The sequence below is a fragment of the Gymnoscopelus braueri genome (assembly GCF_963280865.1).
Source record: "Gymnoscopelus braueri genome assembly, chromosome: 13".
Taxonomy (NCBI): domain Eukaryota; kingdom Metazoa; phylum Chordata; class Actinopteri; order Myctophiformes; family Myctophidae; genus Gymnoscopelus; species Gymnoscopelus braueri.
Window position 1 is genome coordinate 47,261,154 of NC_137615.1, and position 20,216 is coordinate 47,281,369.

The window sequence follows — 20,216 nt, forward strand, 5'->3', positions numbered from 1 at the left end:
TAAGAGGTTTCTGCCCGACAACAGAGATATTTTAAATGCTTGATGCGTTGGTCAAAGCCAGAGATAATCCGTGGTTAAAGTTTAATCCACCTCTTCTGGATCAGGGCCCACTTGGAAATCGTTCGCGGCCCAGACTACCCATCTAACCACGTGACACGGCAGCAGCCGATCGGCTGGGTGGGCCACGCGCATTTTCAGAGCATGTTATGATCAATCAATCAATTGTGTTCCGGCTTGGATCAGTGGAACTCAATAGTTAAATTTCTTATAACCACAAAGACTCATTTTCTTATCACTTAGACCGGGAACGCATCTGTGTCATTTTTAGATACCTTTGGCTATTTTAGAAAAATCGTGAAAATGTGTGCAAATCCTTGAATAATATATTTTTTAAAGCGAACATTTGAAACTCAAATCTTTGATTCTGGGGGTCCCTGGAACTATATATTTTGAGATGGGGTCCGCGGCCAAATACACATAATTTTGGTGGAAAAAGTTTGAGCACCACTGATATTATAGCAACAAAAGTGTTTTAAAAAAACTGTCAGGATTTTAGAAGACATTTATAGAATCTCCCAAAAAGCTCATAGCGCGGCACTCGGTGCCGTGCTATGAGCTTGTATATCTGCTATTTTTGAAAAGCCACAGATGCGTTCCCGGTCTTAATGGGTCAAATTATTCATATCATTAACATTTTAAAATCGTCGTGTTTTGCCACCTATTTGGGGGCCCACTTGCAACATCCGCACGGCCCCCACAAGTGGGCCCCCGGCCCACAGGTTGAGAACCACTGGTTTAATCAACATCACCACCAGTTCTGCCCACTTAAAAGCAACACCGCCAAACTCTCCTCAGCAAGTACTGTCCTCTGTGGGATTAATAAAGGTAGATTCTATTCCTATTTGTCTCCATTGGGTTTATAGCCTCAGGTGCGCATGTTTGTTTAATTTGTTATATATTTTTTTACAGTGCATGAAGGCATTGTGGATTATTTTGGGGTTGTGACTTAATAACTAAGGACACATGTGGGACCTCAGGCTAGTTGACCCCTGACCTCAGTGGTTTAAACTGGCCGACTGTCAGACCCACTCTGGCATGTTTAGAACCATTCTGCTAATTACTAGCTGGGCAAAAACAATTATAATGGGAACAAAAAATAGGGGGGGGGGGGGCGGATTTTTTATTTTGTTTGTTATTATTATGAAAATGGAGAGTTGCTGGGAAGAACAAGAAGCCAAACAACAGCTTAGAAGGTATCGCAATGTTTTAAGCGTAGTAGTATTTGTATTCAGCGTATTCAAGCTATTTGTGCCCTTAATGTTAATTCTGGTAAAAATGACAGCAAAAATATGTGATAGACCATTGTCACAGCAGCCATATTGACATAAATAATACTGCTACTACTACTAATGATAATAATAATTATAATTGTAATCATAATCATAATCGTAATAATCATCATCATCATCATCATAATAATAATAGCAGTTGTGTATTACTTTCTTCACCAGTGTTATCAATGATACTAATTAAAGGCTCTGTTCCACTATAGTGTGACAGACTTTCCAGTGAGCCAACATGCACAATGGCAGCACCACTCTGTTTGACCTGAGTGGAACACAGCCTTACCTTAGTATCAACGGTAACAACTGTGAAGGAAGTAACATTACACAATGTCAACATGGCTGCTGCTAAAGAGACCACTTCACCCTGTTGTCGACCTGACTTCATGTAATTGGTCCTCACTGATGCTCATTATGAGATGGCACCATTTCTGTCTGAACTATATCCACAGGCCTCCTCTGAGACACAGACGGAGTAGACAGAAATGGTGCCGTCTCATAATGAGCATTGGTGAGGGCCAATTATATGAAAATACAATTTACAATGTCGGCATGTGTAGCAGACTCTCTAAATCCATTGAGACCGGAAACGCATCTGTGTCATTTTAAGATTTCTTTGGCTATTCAAAAATAGCAGCTCTACAAGCTCATAGCGCGGAAACGAGTGCCGCGCTATGAGCTTGCATATCTGCTATTGAATCGTGTATCTGCGATTGAAAGATCGTGAAAATATTTTTGAATATATATTTTTACATTTTACATTATACATATACATTTTTAACTCAAATCTTTGCTTCTGGGGGGTCCCTGGAACAACATTTTGAGATGGGGGCCAGTGGCCAAATACATGTAATTTTGGGGGTCCTTGACATAAAAAAAGTTGGTAACCCTTCCTTTTATAGCAACATCATTTAAAAAAAAAAAAATGTTTAGGATTTAGAGAACATTTGTAGAATCCCCCAGAAGCAAAGATTTGAGTTAAAAATGTTGATGATAGCCAAATAAATCTAAAAGTGACACAGATGCTTTCCCGGCCTCAATGGGTTAATCCAGAGTGATTTACAGTAAGCAAGGTAAACACAACGTAAACATAATATCAATAAATAATATGTACATTGTCGACAAATGGCATCAGTCTAAATAACATGCTATCTAAATGACATTTTAACCTTTCCATATAATAAGACTGCATGGTCGTCAAGGCTAGGAGAAGATAGGTTAAATGAGTGAAGTGGTCCTTTTGTGAAAAGAACATTATTATTTATGAATTCTATGTGTATTTATAATATCTATGTGTAACCCTGGGAAGAGTTATGCAGGATTTTGATAGAAAATAACAGTTATGAATAACAAACTACCAGCCATTGTTGACAGACAAAGTGTGATTTTCTCCCGGCGGTCGGTGGCAATTTTGAGGCATTTTACTTGAGTATTTCCTCATTTCAATACTTACTTCTTATTTACTTCTACTCCACTACATCTCAGAGAGAAAGACAATATTGCACTTTCTTGTCCACAAAAAAAATATTTGACAGCTTTAGTCACTTAGTTACTTTGAAGATTTTGAAGATTATTAAAAATGTACATTAACAACTGCCCTATATTTTGTCTCTTTGATAATAGCCGATCTACAACCTCACAACGTTGTGAGCTTGTAGATCTGCTATTTTCAAAATATTTCTTATTCATATTGAACTTGTGAAATGGATCATTCTGCATAATGGCTACTTTTACTTTTGGCACGTATAAGTATATTCTGATACCAGTACTTTTTGTACTTTTACTCAAGTAAAAATGTTGAATACTGGACTTTTACTTGGTATTGATACTTTTACTTAAGTAAAAAAATGTACTTCTTCCACCACTGTTCCTTTGTTGTCTGCCACCATATCTGTCCCTCAGGTTGTTATAAGAGGCGTCCCTGACTGTCTGTGTTCCTCTCCCGGCAAGGATAACGGCAGCTTTGTATGATGTTACTTCTGGTGTATTGAAGAAGACATCAGATAAATCTGTGCTTATCCCTGTTAGCAACTCACAGTGCTCCATGGACACCCGATTCTCTTCAAGACGCCATCGTCGCTGGACAGTACCTTTTCCCCCTCTTTTTTTAAACGTTCTGTTTATTGAGTTTTTGGGGAATTTTTACACAGGCATGTACTGAAGCAAATAAACAAGGTATAAGGTAATAGTCAAGAGAATGAGTGGGTAATTTGATAAATAAATAAAGAGTGAGAATAAAGATACAGTGAATAAGGCATAAACGGAGTAAAAAAAACAACAGAAACATCTAAACAAAAGCAAACAAACCAATAAAATCAAACAAAACAGTCCATGGTCTGGAATGCCACATAAACGCCACATTGAGTTAAGATAGGCATGGTCTTAAGGTCCTTTCAGACGGGGAGCGGTTGACGCGCCAAAGTAATTCATTTTCAATGAGAGGCGGGCAATTATTTATGGACGCGTGGAGAAGTTTAGGGGCGGAGAGGCAAGCGGGCGCGGTCCCGTGAAATTCTCGCGCTCGTGCTCGTTTGTGCTCACGCGGTGCAATCCCCGCTGATCCGAGCGAGAACGCCCGCGTCAACCGCTCCCCGTCTGAAACGATCTTTTTAGAAAGCAATGTCAGTGCGGTGATAAGCAGGTATACACCAAGGGGCTGTAACTAAAGTACATTTACTCGAGTACTGTAATTAAGTTAATTATTTGAGTTTATTTTTCTTGCAAGCTGATGACTTTCTGTCCTACATTTGAAATAGAAATGTTGTATTTTGACTCCACAATTGATTGATTGATTGATTGATTGATTGATTGATTGATTGAATACTTTATTAGTAAAAAAAAGAAAATTGCACTGCGGTACAGTCAAACATTTCCCACTCTTGGGACTGAAACTTTCAAAGAGTATATTTTGAATGAACCAACTCAGCCCAATTTCAAATAGAGTGGAAAAGTCGATCTACAAGCTCACAACCTTGTGTGAGCCTGTACTGTTAGTAGATCTGCTATGTTCACTCTATTTGAAAATGTCTGTAATATGCTTTGTCCACCACTGACATGTTGGAAAATGACTTAGTACAAGAATTGCACTTAAGAACAATTTGGAGCGCTTTTACTGTCTTTGCATTCCATTTGTAGATACTTCTACTCCAGTACATCTCTGAGGCAAATATTGTACGTTTTAACTCTGTTGCTACACTACACTAGTGTGTGTGTGTGTGTGTGTGTGTGTGTGTGTGTGTGTGTGTGTGTGTGTGTGTGTGTGTGTGTGTGTGTGTGTGTGTGTGTGTGTGTGTGTGTGTGTGTGTGTGTGTGTGTGTGTGCGCATGTGTACAGCTAATTGTGCACGCTGCCAGTTGGCCAACTTACTACCTCCACATTTCTTTTCCACATGGATCCCAGAGGAAAAAAGAAACCACAACAACAGCTATCAAATGTTGTTGTTGGGGGTCCATGCACTAATGCCTATCGTTGCTGTCGGGCAGAGACCTCTTATCCAGTGGCGTAACGGAGGGGCAGCAAGTGATGCGGTGCGGGGGGGCCACCAGCAGGGGGGGCCCCGCCTGCGCTCTATCAGCCCAGCTGTGTGGCAACTTAGCACGGAGGGCACTTCAAGGGGACATTCTCCTCTTTCAGTTGTCACTGGAGGCAACTTCCTCCAACATAAAGACACTGTGTTGAAGACACGTACACCAATCTGGTCCATGCTGTGCAATGGTTCACCTCCAAAGGCGTACACTTTGTCTCCCACTGCAACAGCAGCATGTTGAAAAAGTCCCTTTGGTGCTCCTTTGAGAGGAAAAGTCCAGCGCAACATTTCACACTACAGCACAACTGGTGATGAAGACAAGTTTTAATGAAATGCGGTATTGGTGCGTGTGCTGCCCCTTATATTGGTACAGCAGAGGAAAAAACATTGATGACCTCATATTGATGAGGTCTTTAAATATTTAACTTTAATCATTGTGTAATTGAAGTTAATGGCTGTAATCGCGCTGAAACCTTGCCAGATTTGGAGACATACGTCATATGTTTGTCATAGATATGTCATAGATGACAAAACTGCTACTGACGTCAGAGACAGGTCAGTGGTCAGATGAAGTCTGAGATCCACATTGGAGCCACGCCATTCCTATGTGGATCCCGGGATCCACATGATTTCTAATGGTTTCTAAACAGCTGTAGTGAAGACCTCATCTCCAGAACTTATTGTAATGAATAAAACATAATTTTAACCCAATCTTATATGCTAGAGCGTGTTAATACAGTATAACTGCAGTAGTTGGAGGTGGTCTCCCTACTCCTCCACTGAGACACTCATACCCGGCTGACACCTACTGGTTAGAATAGTGCTGCCCGAAGCTCAGCAGCACAATTACTTGAGATTGCCTTTTGCCTGAGCGGGCGATGCTTGGTCTCTCGCACGTGAGACCAGGGTTTGAATCCTGGGTAGAACCAGTAGCGGATTTGCAGTTTTAAGCGGTTCTGAAAGTCATACTGTGTAACATTCATTTTGCCAGTTTTTGTTGTGTTGACACCCACTGGTACATCGTTGTCATTACAGTGTTGCCTAAGCAGAAGGAGCACTCAAAAAGGAATGCTGCAGGGTCCTAGCGCCCGAGGATATTTTGGAAATGGACGTTAGAAACGATATTTACTGTAAAGATTTTACAATAAATAAATAAATACAATTCCAATACATTGGAGACACTCGCTACACGGTGATGAACCGGAAGCATCTTGGTGTCACTTTTCAACAGTGTCTGTGCTGTTTGGGTCATTTGCTGAATGTGTAATTCCACCAGGCCAGCCATTAACCACTTACACCCCATACGTTGTTGAGTCCCTCAGGGCTCTTTACTAGTGACTTATCTGTTTTCATTTGACTTTAAATCAGGGGTCTTCAACAGGGGGTCCGGGACCCCAAGTCGGCAAGTCGTGCAGTAAATACTGGGAGCTGATGGTAGGTGTGGCGCTCAAACCTCGGCAATCCATCCCCCAGGGGTCTTTAGTGCATTGTAACAGGGTACTTTAGTGCATTGTAACATACCGGCAATAAGCCCCTCTGACCTACTTTACTTACTTATTTACTTAATAAAAAAATTGAACGGTTTTGGTGGACGTACAAGGTTTCCACCAGAGAGCGACGTACACACACACACACACACACACACACACACACACACACACACACACACACACACACACACACACACACACACACACACACGCACACACAGAGGGCAAAAGGAGGTGAATTGCGCCAGCAGGCCCTCATGGTACAGTGCATCGCAGTGTGCCAGCGTCATGCCATGGTACTGTAAGGTGTTCTGGCCGTACGCGGTACCTCGTGTCCATCAGGTCCCCCCAGAGCGAGCCGTTTAAAACAGATCTGGGTCACAGTGGGATCCCCCCCATCCATCCGTCTGCCCCGCGGACACACTCGGAAAGTAGGGTACATGTATCAGTGGTGGAAAGTAACTAGGTATATGTACTTAAGTACTGTACTTAAGTACAATTTTGAGGTATTTGTGCTTTGCTTGAATATTTCCACTTTCCAATACTTTTACTTCTACTCCACTACATCTCGGATCCAAATATTGTACTTTTGCTCCGCTAAATTTGTTTGAAAACTTTAGTTACTAGTTACTTTGCAGATATAAATTATTTCATTACAAAACATGCATTAACCACTTAAGTCCTATTTTATACCTAGGCTAGATCTACAAGCTCACAACGTTGTGAGCGTGTATATCTGCTATTTTCATACAACATTTCAGTACTTTTTCCTTTGGTAATTTAAGTACATTTTGATACTAATACTTTTGTTCTTTTACTCAAGTCAATTTTGACCAGACTTGTACTTGTAACAGAGTACTTCTACATTGCAGTATTGTTACTTTTACTTAAGTAAAACATTAGAGTACTTTTTCCACCACTGACATCTATTCAAGTACTGTCCTTTTTACGGCACTGTCTGTTTCCCAAACACACATGTGTGAGTCGCGGGCAACTTTGTATGGCTCACAACATGTGGCATTGCATCACGTTGCTTGTAGATCGGCTATTTTCACTAGTTTAGGTCTCGGGGAGACATACAAAATTCTCTTTTGGGTCTCGAGCCAAAAAGGTTTGGGACAACCACTGTTGTACTGTACTTAAGTTCAGTACGTGTGTTTGTATGTGTGTGTGTGTGTGTGTGTGTGTGTGTGTGTGTGTGTGTGTGTGTGTGTGTGTGTGTGTGTGTGTGTGTGTGTGTGTGTGTGTGCTTTTCACCCCCTTTTCTCCGCAATGTAGTCGCCAATTGATTCCTCCCCACACACATCGCAGTGTATTGTCACTGCTGTTATATCCTACTGACTCACCTGCCAGTGAGGAACCCCCACCGGGAGGACGTAGAGTCTTCGCCCTACTCCTCCCGCCCAACACTCCCTGCTGACAGGTGCCACCCCCCAGCCTGCCTGTATAACAAATATCTAATTTATTACAAATATTCAATTTTTCAATGCTTAAACATCAGGGAGCCATGCGGCGTGTGATGCTATGCGTAGACATGTGTGAGGGCGGACAGCTACAAGTGGCGTCGAGTCCCATTTGCCGTTCCGCTCGTGCCAATTCCTCCTCCTCCTCCTCCTCCTCCTTATCATCATCTGGAGCAGGGCTACTCAACTTAAGATGGCTAAGGGGCCACTCAGCAAAATACCAAAAGTCCAAGGGGCCGCCATAAAAATTACGGTCCTATTTTGGATTTTGTAACACACAATAAAATGTACATTTTGACATCATATTCAGGGGTGCACATAACTTTCCGTTTTGTCAACGGGGGGGGGGGGGGGGGGGGTTTCAGCACGGTGCCCACCGGGACAGTTTTGTCAACGGGGGGGGGGGGGGGGCCTGCGCGAGAAAAAAAGGACGCTTTGCTTCCAAATTCCGAATTTCGCCGTTTTTTTTTCACTCACGCTGTTTGGTGAACCCCCCAAGGTTGGTGCCTGTGCTGCGCTGCTTTTATCCGCCAAATTTGGGACGTTCACGGCATATTTTTGCACCATTACGGTACGTTCATCATCGGTGACTGACGAGTGCCTCTAACAGCCGCTGCGTGCAGCGGGCTGCGAGTCGCAGCCTGTCTGTGTGTCAGGATGCGAGGCTCACACAATCACAGCATGCGTCCCCCTGCGCCTATGGCTGTACATGGGGCCGACACGTGCTTTAGCGTGAGTGTGTGAGTGTGGCTTCAGGAAGTAAATCTCCAGGCTTTTATTTTTTAGTTTTGCTAAAAAATAAAAGCTTGGAAATTCCGGTCCCAGCTGTTGGTACGCAAAAGCGCCTCGCGTCGTCTGATGTGGTGCTGAAAAAAAAAAAGTGTTTCCAAATGGATTCAATGTAGTTATTATTCAGTCACAAAGCTCTTGATAATGCTTTTCATATATTAAATGTTTATAAAAACCCACAGACACACTTAATCACTTTCATTTTGGGGGTCAGACGGAAATGTACTTATTTGATTTACTCACGTGCTGTACTTAAAGGGATAGTAAAATGACTTTTCTTCTATTGATTAGTCACCCCATGGAGACTTGAATTCATGGATATGTTTTAGTTTTTGTCTCATTCCTAAGCCAATAATATGATGAGAGGCAGCGATTCCGGTATGAGACACAAAGAGTCTCCTTTGTGTCTCCTACCGGAACCGCTGGTCATCAAATTATTGGCTGAGGAATGCGACAAAAACAAAAAAATATACCCTGCAGCAATTATATAGAAAAAAAAGTCATTTTGGGGGTGAACTATCCTTTTAACCCATTAAGACCTGGAACTGTCACTTTTTCTTTGGCTATTAAAAAATAGCAGATATACAAGCTCATAGCGTGGCACCGCGAGCTATGAGCTTGTATATCTGCTATTTTTGAAAGATCTTGAAAAAAAAAAAATCAGATTTCTTTCAAAAAACTTTTGTTGGGATTTAGAAAACATTTTTAAGAATCGCCTCAGGTCTCAATGGGTTAAGTACACTTTTGACTCCACTACATCTCAGAGGTTGATATTGTACGTTTTACTCCACTACAATTATTTGACAGTAGTCACCATGTACCTCGCAGATTTAGATCAACAACAACATTAACCACTTACAAGTACTTTTACTTTGGTACTGCAAGTGCATTTTGATGCCAGTACCTTTGTATTTTGACTTGAATAAAATACAGGAAGCTTTGTGTGTGTGTGTGTGTGTGTGTGTGTGTGTGTGTGTGTGTGTGTGTGTGTGTGTGTGTGTGTGTGTGTGTGTGTGTGTGTGTGTGTGTGTGTGTGTGTGTGTGTGTGTGTGTGTGTGTGTGTGTGTAGATTCTACATTGTGGTATTGCTACTTTTACTTAAAAGGACTCCAATTCAGGTCTCCAATTCACCCAGATGACTCATCACTCAGCCACTTCACAGCTTCTCATTCTCATCTTGTTGACCTATAAGACTATAGTTTAGAGACAGTGACTAAGAAACTATACGGGGAACTATACAGGGCTGGATTTGCAGGAAAATGTGAATGTTAGTGTGTCGAGGTACACTCCAAGTCCAGATCTAAAAGCTTTTAAATTAGCTATTTTCGCTATGAATAAAAATGTGCCTTTAGATTTTGACTGCCCACTGGTGTAGATTTGAGAAATAGGTTTTTCACACTTTTAGAGCACACCCAAGGTCATAATGAGGATCTATTATTAGATGGCAATTTGTTTTTTAAACAATACATTTTTGTGTATTTTTATACCAAAAGTTCTTAAAATCGAATCTTAATTACTGTAAATGCAAACGTACTGCTTGATGACATAGATAGAGCTTTATGCATATAAATTCCCATAGCTCCACTCGCACCTGATTTGAATTAGGGAGACACTCTTGGGCTGCTACGTTCTACGTTCTAACGTAGCAGCCATCTAACTCAAGGTGACGGCCAGACGGTGCCTTTCTCTCTCTGCCTCGCTGCGCTGTGCTCCCTGATCAGTGCAGTGTGTAGAGTCCGTAGATCCCATAGCCAGGAGGGAACAGGACTTTCAAGATTTCAAGACATAGTCTTCTTTTTTTTTAACTGTTGGGATTTAGAAGACATTCTGTAGAATCACCAGAAGCAAAGATTTGAGTTACAAATGTTTGCTTGAAAAAAAATATATATTATTCAAAGATGTGCACGAATGTTCACGATTTTCCAGAAAATAGCAGATCTACAAGCTCATAGCGCGTCACTCTGTGCCGCGCTATGAGCTTGTAGATATGCTATTTTTGAATAGCCCAAAGTTAACGATTAAAGATTACGGTTAACTGCACAGTGCTGCTGACTTCTCCAAGATAAATATTGGTATTAGCAAGTCATTTCCACGCTCGCAAGTCGCAAGTGTGTTCTACTCAGAGTTTATGGAATTGATTAATAGTCAGAAATGAAATGTTGACCAACTTCTCCAACATAGAACCTGTCACATCACCGCAAATCACCTTTGATGTTAGAAACTCTGACAAAAAAATAACAACAACCCCGTCACTCAAATGTCTGAAGAAGTTAGTCTTTCCTGACGTGAATGAATGTCCCTGTATTGTTGTGTCTAAAACTTGGACACGATGATAGATGAAGATATTTCAATGCAAATAGGCAACCGTTGGCAAATAATGCTCTGAGTCCTGTCGTTGAGGGAAAGCCGGGCACTTTGTTGGAGAGATTGAGGGAGACCATATTTTGTGACTTGAGGTAACGTTGCTGTTAACCCATTAAGACCAGGAAAGCACAGATCTACAAGCTCTCTGTGAGCTTGTAGATCTGCTATTTTTTTTTTATATTTGCTTTTGGTCGTCCCTGGAACAAAATATTTTGTAATGATTGGGTTGTCCTTGACATGAAAAATGTCCACTGATATTATAGCAAAAAAAATACATTAAAGAATCCCCCAGAAGCTAAGATTTGAGTTAAAAATGTTCGCTTCGAAAAATATATACAAAGATTTGCACAAATCTTCACGATTTAAAAGAAATAGCAGATCTACAAGCTCGTAGCGCATCACTCGGTGCCGCGCTATGAGCTTGTAGATCTGCAAAAAAAATTAATAGCCAAAGAAATCTAAAAATGACACACTTTCCTGGGTCTTAGTGGGTTAAGTGATGGAGATCTCAATTTGTAACGCTGTGTTGCAAATCTTTCTTTCTTTTTTCATTTTTTTATTGTCACCGTACAATCAATGTCCAATTGCTCAAGTTGGCCATTAAGGCCCTGACAGATAGAAAGCATCAACTGACCTCGCGTCAGTGGCGGCCCGCTTCAAGACAGGCCACGTGTTCACATCGAAGGTGGGATAATTTGGAGCATCAAAGTGTCTCTGCTGTGTCTAGCCTATATTATTTTTGAACTGCAACGACCCGAATGATATGAGGGATGTACCAGAGCACGTGCGTGTGCTGGGACTGTTGTGTTCAGTGTTGCCATGTCTGCTTATTAAGCAACTTTGGGCTTCTTTGACTGTAAAGTTGCTTGTAAATATTGGTAGTTGAGGGTTGCGTTTTTTTTTTGTGGGCTTGTTTCTAAAGTGTAGTTGCTTATTTGAGCTTGCTTCCAAATGTTTTAATTATTATTTAAACCAGTGGTTCTGAAATATTTTCATGTCATGGACCCCCAAATTAATTATGTATGTCCCCTAACCCCCATCTGAAAATGTTTTGTGCCAGGGAGCCCCGTACCAGATTTGTGTTGTTAGAATGTTTCGAAAATCTTCCAAATATTCCATATATTCCTTATGTGGCCTATAACAGTCGCTTCTTTTGGGCTTGTTTTCCTAGACCTGGTTGCCTATTTCTCTCACAAAATCTGGCAACACTGGTTACGTACCTCTGTCGTTCCATTCACTGTCTCTCTTTCTCTCTCTCCGTTCTGCCTCTGACTCTTGAACTTGAAACTTGAACTTGTAACATTTTCCGGGATATGACCTTTGACCTTTGTCTGTCTGTATGGTAGAGTATGTTAAAAGAGTAGTCCACCCAACAAATGACTTATTTTCTATCAATAGACCTCATGAAGCCTTGAATTCATGGAACTTCTTTTGTTTTTGTCGCATTCCTAAGCCAATCATTTTAGTCTCCTATTGACTGATGACCCGTCATCAAATTATTGTCTTAGGAATGCGATAAAAACAAAATCTCCATGAATTCATGTTTTGGGTGAACTACAGTCCTTTAATACTATATAACTTATACAATTGGGGTGGTTGTATTTAGTTTACCTGCTCTTCTATTGAGACATTTAGATTGTGTTAAAGGTCATGTGTCACCTAAACACAGGATCTGACACAAACTTTGAACTGATGGTCAAGATTCAATGTATCCCCTGAGCCAACAGACCAGCTCTATTAGCTCAATGGTAAAAATGTCAGCGCTTGTGCAGTAAATCGGGTTCAAATCCGGGGTAGAAGAGGAAAGTTACATAGTGCAGTTTTGATAAAAGAAAAAAAACCTCCACATTGCAATACAAGTTTGAACTGGTCATTGCCTAGGCTTGACGCAATATGCAGCATTGTGTTTTGGCGGTCTGTGCTGTGTGCCGATGCTCCAAAAATAGAACTGTGCCCTGAAACAGGCATCAACAGGTTTTTAACACGTCCACTTGGTGCCTCCAGAGTCTCCACAGCCGTTCTAAACAATGGCCTTGGATTGTTAGATGACGCCAACCTTCTGACACTTTGGATTAGCATCAAGTGCATACTTGCTTCTGTGTTTGCATCTACAAAGTAAACAGTAAAATCCATTACTTCAATGAATCAACAGTGGACTGTGACTTTGGTCATGGTCTCAGAGAAGAGTCGCACGCACGCACGCACGCACGCACGCACGCACGCACGCACGCACGCACGCACGCACGCACGCACGCACGCACGCACGCACGCACGCACGCACGCACGCACGCACGCACGCACGCACGCACGCAAGCACACACACATACAGTGGTAGCCAGTTGAGATCATCACGTTGGGTACCCACTAGATCAGTACCTGTCAGGTACCCATCAAAGCCACACCCCTCTGGGGGGGTGGTTTTGCCTTGGAGGGAGGAGTTTAGCATCATTTTTTTCCCCACCGTGCAATACAGTAAGTGGACAGTAGATGGCAGGGCCGAGCAACTATTGGTTGTTGTTTACCTACTAGTCTACTTGTTGGGGAATTGAATTAAAACAATATACTGTACTGTAGAAGCCTACTATAGCAGTAATTATACTTTAAATAGTGTAATTTCTATGAGGTGTCATAGACAGACAATTTAGGCTATTCTAAACCAAGTCCTATTTGCACTGCATTTTTTCTTGTTATTTAAAGAGACAATTTAAAAAACACGTGTGTGTAAAGGGTTTACACTCACATTTCACACACATTTCAATTTGTATTTAAAGTGAAATAACCCTTTAACTATATTCTACAGTTTAACCCAGTGATTCTCAACCTTTTTCATTTCAATTTCATTACAGTATGTAGTCTCATATCTTTTGGTTTATTTAGGCAATTTGTCAACGTTTTGTCAACATTTATTCCTTTACATGTGTTCACATGCATTACATGCAAACACATATATATCTTTTATTTTAATAATAATAATGGCTCAAAATATATATATGGCTGAAGTGTGTTCTGTAATTTTAATCAAAATCTAAGTAACTAGTAACCAAAGTTTTCAAATAATTGAGGGAGAGAGAGAGAGGGTGGAGAGAGAGGGTGGAGAGAGACAGAGAGGGCGCAAGACAGAGAGAAACACTATTTGAGGTAGCGGGGGGAGGGGGAGGTTTAACTATCACATCTTTTTCCTGTCAACAGTCAGTCTGCAGTGGTCGACTTACAATAAGCCAGTGGTGTAAAAAGTACTGAAAAGTTTTACTTAAGTAAAAGTATAAATTCTGCAAAGTAGAAATACTCTTTTACAAGTAAAAGTTAGGAAATCAAAATTTACTTGAGTTAAGTACAAAAGTATTGGTATCAAAATGTACTTAAAGTAACAAAAGTAGAAAGTACTGCAGACAGTGATATGCATTGTGGTGCTTTTCCCCACCCCCAAGCAGGAGGAGGTTTTATTTATTTTTTGATAAAGGTCAAATAAAATTAGGATTTTTATTTAAAGAGTAGCCTACATATAAATGTAATTTTATAGAGCTGGGTTACTAAACATTTGCCATGTCGCACTTTGTTACACTTTATTCTTGCTATGTAAAGCATTTTGAGCTGCATTTCGTGTGTGTGTGTGTGTGTGTGTGTGTGTGTGTGTGTGTGTGTGTGTGTGTGTGTGTGTGTGTGTGTGTGTGTGTGTGTGTGTGTGTGTGTGTGTGTGTGTGTGTGTGTGTGTGTGTGCGTCAACTGCTCATTGATCTCTCTCCCCTCCCCCTCTCTGTCTCTCACTCTCTCTGCCTCTCTCTGTCTCAGTCTGTCTCTGTCTGTCTCTCTCTCTCTCTCTCTCTCTCTCTCTCTCTCTCTCTCTCTCTGATGCGCATTGACTGAAAGCAGTGATTCGACCGTGGAACTCTTGGAGTTAAATTAACACTGATAAATAAGAGTGACATTTTAACAGTTAACAGTATAAACTCTCAATGAAGAAAATAGATGATGGCAATATTATACAGTTTAGACTGATGATAGGTTCTTGGTTTACCTATGATCCTAGATTATTATTTCCATATGCATTTGAAATTACCTCGTGTTTACCTTGCCTACTGTACTGTAAATCTCTCTGGATTAAGAGCATCTGATAAATGCCTACATTGAAGAGAGATTACGCTACAGGCTAGGGGCTATTGTATAAAACATTTACATAACCTGTTTGGCTTTAACACCCCACACAGTCCAACTGGGGTTCTACTACTCCTTGGAAAGTCAGAGATAAAAAAAATGGCAGCTCCCAAAGCTGCTTTCTGAGAGCAGTAACTATACTAGTCAACTAAAAGTAACATTTCAATAAAATGCATTATAAACTACTTTCCGGCACAATTATATTGTTTTGGAATGTGAAACAGAGTTAAATGAACACATGAAATCATAATGTACAAACTAACTAAGGACCCCAATTTAAACAAGCCATATGGCTTGCTTGGGTTTTTTTTATCCTATTTAGTCGACCATTTGAACTGTACTTTCATGTGCTTTTAGTCTGCAAACTTCTAAATAAAGTAAAGGTTTCAGACAATGACATGCAAATTAACTTTAGCACCTTGGCCGTGGGCTTTTGTTTGTCTCAACCAAACTTAGGCCGTCACAATGGACTCAGGAGCCCCCACCTCAGTGTGATCCCCCACCCCACCCCACACACACACACACACACACACACACACACACACACACACACACACACACACACACACACACACACACACACACACACACACACACACTTTTGTTGTAACAGAGTGTTTTTATATTGTGGTATTGCTACTTTTAGGCTACTTAAGTAAAATTAGTACTTCTTCCACCATGTTCCATGAAACACAGTTATGTTTAAAGAAACAATTGCTTTTGAATTCATCCTAAGGACTCTGCATTATTTTCCATGTTTACAAAAAAAATAAAAAATACTGTACTTTTACTCCACTACAATTATTTGAAAACTTTGGTTATAGTTAGTTTGTAGATTTTGATTATTATCACAAAACATACATTAACCACTTACTTTACCACCTATACACATTTCGGCCATTTGAAAATAGCCGATCTACAAGCTCACAATGCGTCACGATGTGACACATAGTGAGCTTGTAGATCTGCTATTTTCAAAAGATTTGTATACATTTTAAAAGTTGTGAAATGGGACATTCTACATAATGAGTACTTTCTACTTTTGGTACTTTAAGTAGGAATTTTCGGGATGTACAAGCTCACAACACGCCACTTCGTGCCATGATGCAAGCAAAAGCTATAAAAGCAAGATTATAATCTTTGTCCTATGCTGGAATCGAACCCCGACCATTAAATGGAGAGTCCACAGCCTGGACCGTCAGTAGTAGTAACTACTAGTTACTTTGTAGATTTTGATTACAATTACAAAACACACAAACCACTTCAGCCCTAAATATATTTCAGCCGATTGAAAATAGCAGATCTACAAGCTCACAGTGAGTTTGTAGATTGTAGATAAATGTGGAAGGAGATACAGTCACTATGATGCTGCTCAGTGTGAACGCGCCACCCTGTGGCTGAATGGCCACACTACATGTTGAAATTAGATAAAATACATCTAGGGGGCATGTCTGTGAATCTGGGGGGCGTGTCTGAGAATCTGGGGGTGTGGCCGAAAAAGGTACCTGGGGGTGAAAAAGGTACTATTTTGAAAATGGTGAAGAAACCAACTGGCTACCACTGTACACACACACACACACACACCAGTGGTTTTCAAAGTGGGGGCGCCAGGGGCCGTTGACCAGTTGGAAAGGAGAGGAAAAAAAGAAGAAGAAAAAATCATAAAAGATATATGATAATATTTTCTTATTTCAATTAAAAATTGTATTGTGCCAGTTTAACCAATGTCAACCCATTTTGAGCATGTTATTGTCTGCGGTGCATTGTGAGACTATTGTAATGAACGATCAATCGATTGTGTTTCGGCCTTTATCAATGGAACTAACATACTGCTATACTTTGAGTTCCTATTTATCGGTATCACAATTAATACTTTTTTGGGGTCCCACTTGCGATATCCTGACGGCCCACCAGTGGGCCGCGGCCCTCGGGTTGGGAATCGCTGCTGTGGACATTTAGTGCAGCCGGACCGGTTGATACTGTCCTCCTGCCTCATCAACCAGGAAGACACATTATGTCACATAATTGCACAAGATTGCAGGAAATGTCATGTGCTGAACTCATAGCGAAGCCTCTCTTTGAAATCAAGGTTGAGGATGATTACGGCAAAGTGTCGACATGTGACTTAATCCTGGGAAACATTTGTAATGTTGTTTTGTGATTTGTGATTCTTAACCGTTTTCACTTCAAGGACCCCAGTTTGATATGCGTTAGGCCAGTGGTTCTCAACCTGGTTCTCTGGGGGGGACCCCAGATGATAGTACAGTGACAATTTATGGACTTTTAAGACCTTTTTAATACCTAAAGAAGAAAAAAAAGAGATTAAATTAAATGAAAAAAGCCCATTACTGCATCAAAAGTAATCAACCAACCATATTATAAAAACTGGTCAAACATTGGCCAAATTGACAAATAATATAAGAAAAAGGCAACAATTGTGAAAATAGACGATCTACAAGCTCACAACGCCTCGCAAAGTGAGGCGTTGGGAGCTTATAGATCAGCTATTTTCACAATATTTATCTGTGGGAACTCAAGTCAAACTAAATATAACGCCTCCTACAATTCCAAGTGCTTGTGAAGTAAAGTCCACCCAGAGGGACAGATTCACATGAAGGGATGGAAAGAAGTCCGCTTCAAGTGTTCCAGTTGCCAGGCCAGCCTGGTGATAGCCCGCCAGGCCTTGTTCAACAGTTTTAATAGGCTCTATGCACAGCAGCCATATTGTGAAGACATTCACAGGTGTTACCAACGATACTAATGAAGGCTCTGTTCCATATTGGTCAAACAGAGTCAGGGTGCTGATATTGTGCATGTTGGCTCACTGGAAAACACTCTGCTACACCAGTGGGTCTAAAATTGGGGTCCCTCATGGTTCCTTAAGGGGTTTCCAAATGGCCCCTTACGGGTGTGTAACTCTGAGAGTGTACAAATGGAACCAAATGGACCCGTAAGGGTCCATTTGGTTCCATTTGTACACTCTCAGAGTTATGAGGGTCGTGGAAATTGAAAAATCGGAGAACCACTGTGCGACACTAAATGGAACAGAGCCTTCATTAGTATCATTGGTAACACCTCTGAAGGAAGTGATAATATGGCCTATTGTTGCCCGGTGGAAGCTGTCAGGAAATCTGGTGGTGCCTGGCCGTTGTAGGGGTGTGGCTTTTTCTGGGCTGCGGTGGTGTCTGTCCTTGATGATGCATTAAGCTTTTACTACACATCACTTCTTGTCCAGCTCCTGGGCTGGGAGGGAGGGGAGCTCCCCTCCGTCGTAATGCGCTCGTCCGGCCGCATCACTCGCTGTACAGGTTCGCTGTATAGCTTCCACCAGGCAGTGACACATATTGCACACCACTGCACATCACAATATCTCCATGGCATAAGGTTGCTTATTTCCCTGAGTCACGTCTGCCTAGTGTCTCTAAAAGGGGAAAAAAGTATCTTTCCCGACAAAAACATATTGAGCAACATGGATAACGGCAGCCGTCAGCTTATGGGTGTAAAGTTTACTCAAGTTTAAACAAAACAATCTTTTTGGACCTGACTAAATTAATCTAATGATTATTTCACTATCTAATTTTGGTTGTGTGTAATACCTTTTTACAAGCTTTGTGTTATTATTATTATTATTATTATTATTATTATTATTATTATTATTATTATTATTATTTGTCGACATGAAAATGTTATCACTGTGAGGTGTAACCCAATGTGTTGTTCTCACAACAGGTAACCCCCAACAGGACTACCAGCGTAGTCACATGGACCTCACAGCCCTCACGCCCAAAATAGGTAAGTACAGTAGAAACAGTAATAAGCGATAATAACTCATTTATTATTATTAATAATAATAGTAATATTATTATTATTATTATTATTATTATTAGTAGTAGTAGTAGTAGTAGTAGTAGTATTAGTATTATTAGTATTATTATTAGTATTATTATTAGTATTATCCATTGCTCTTAATGGCTGGCTGCATAATGCATGGGTGAATGTGGTACGGCAATGTGTGAACTTACAGTATGTGGTACAATCAGGGCTGGATTTGATGGGTGTCTGTGGGTTTTTATAAATATTGAACCAATGAAAAGTACTAACAAGAGCTTGTGACAAAATTGGATCCATCGGAACACAGGTTCTATTATTTTCATTTCCTGAAAAGTTTTGGTTTACAACCAACAGCTACGATACATTCCTTATAGCCAGGCTGCAGATGGCTTTCATGTGTCCTATTTGTAAGGAAGATTCAATGACGCCCATTGGATTATTAAGCAGCGATTGTTGATGTCGGGCAGAAAACCTCTTATCTCCATGTTTTTTTCGTAAATTAACGCCCTATTTGATGAACGTCACCTTGCTAAACTAATGGCCTAAGTCATGTTTTGAGGAAAATGATATGTTTTGCCTAAGTCAGCTCCTCACGACACTGGCCAACTCTGGTAAAATCGCCTATCTCCTGTAATTGAAAAGGATCATGCTGTTCCCTCCCCTTTTAGTATAATGGCCTATCTCCCTAGTGACTTAGGCCAAAATAGGCATTTTTTTTGGCCTAAGTCACATGGTTTTGTGACTTAGGTCAAAATGCCAATAAATGGCCTAAATCAGTAAATCATTTGGCCTAAATCAGGTTTAATCCTATTTAAACCTATTTAAATCTCTTATGTGACATAACTGACAGTGTTATTTTTATGTTAATAGTCATACTTTGTTATAAACGTTTTGGGTGAAATGATTAAGACATTATCATATAATTTAGTTTCGGATCAGTTTTATATCTGTTATGAAAAACAAACAAAAAATGACTTAGGTCATTAGTTTAGCAAGGTGACGTCATACTACAGGGTCACACAAAAGCATCAAAAGTAGCAGATATACAAGCTTGAAACGTGTCGCGAAGCGACGCGTTTTGAGCTTGTAGATCTGCTACTTTTGATGCTTTTGAATTTGAATCCTGAAAAGTAACAATTTTGGACATATGAGGTTTCCACCCAACAGAGACGATATATGAACCATGTACAAGTGGGAAGCCGGCCAATAAGATGTCGTTTCCCAGATATCATCTGAATGTAATTATAGACCATTTAGA

At 40.6% G+C, this 20,216-nt stretch overlaps 1 protein-coding gene across 1 annotated transcript in view; it reads left to right on the forward strand.

Moving 5' to 3' along the window:
* LOC308099655 (shisa family member 6) overlaps positions 1–20,216 on the forward strand; it is a gene marked incomplete at both ends in the record, with an annotated part of 163,279 nt that overhangs the window by 125,831 nt on the left and 17,232 nt on the right. Inside the window, one exon of the mRNA XM_080448391.1 lies at positions 18,857–18,919. Coding sequence (XP_080304517.1) covers positions 18,857–18,919 — 63 coding nt within the window. The remainder of the gene's footprint in view (positions 1–18,856; positions 18,920–20,216) is intronic.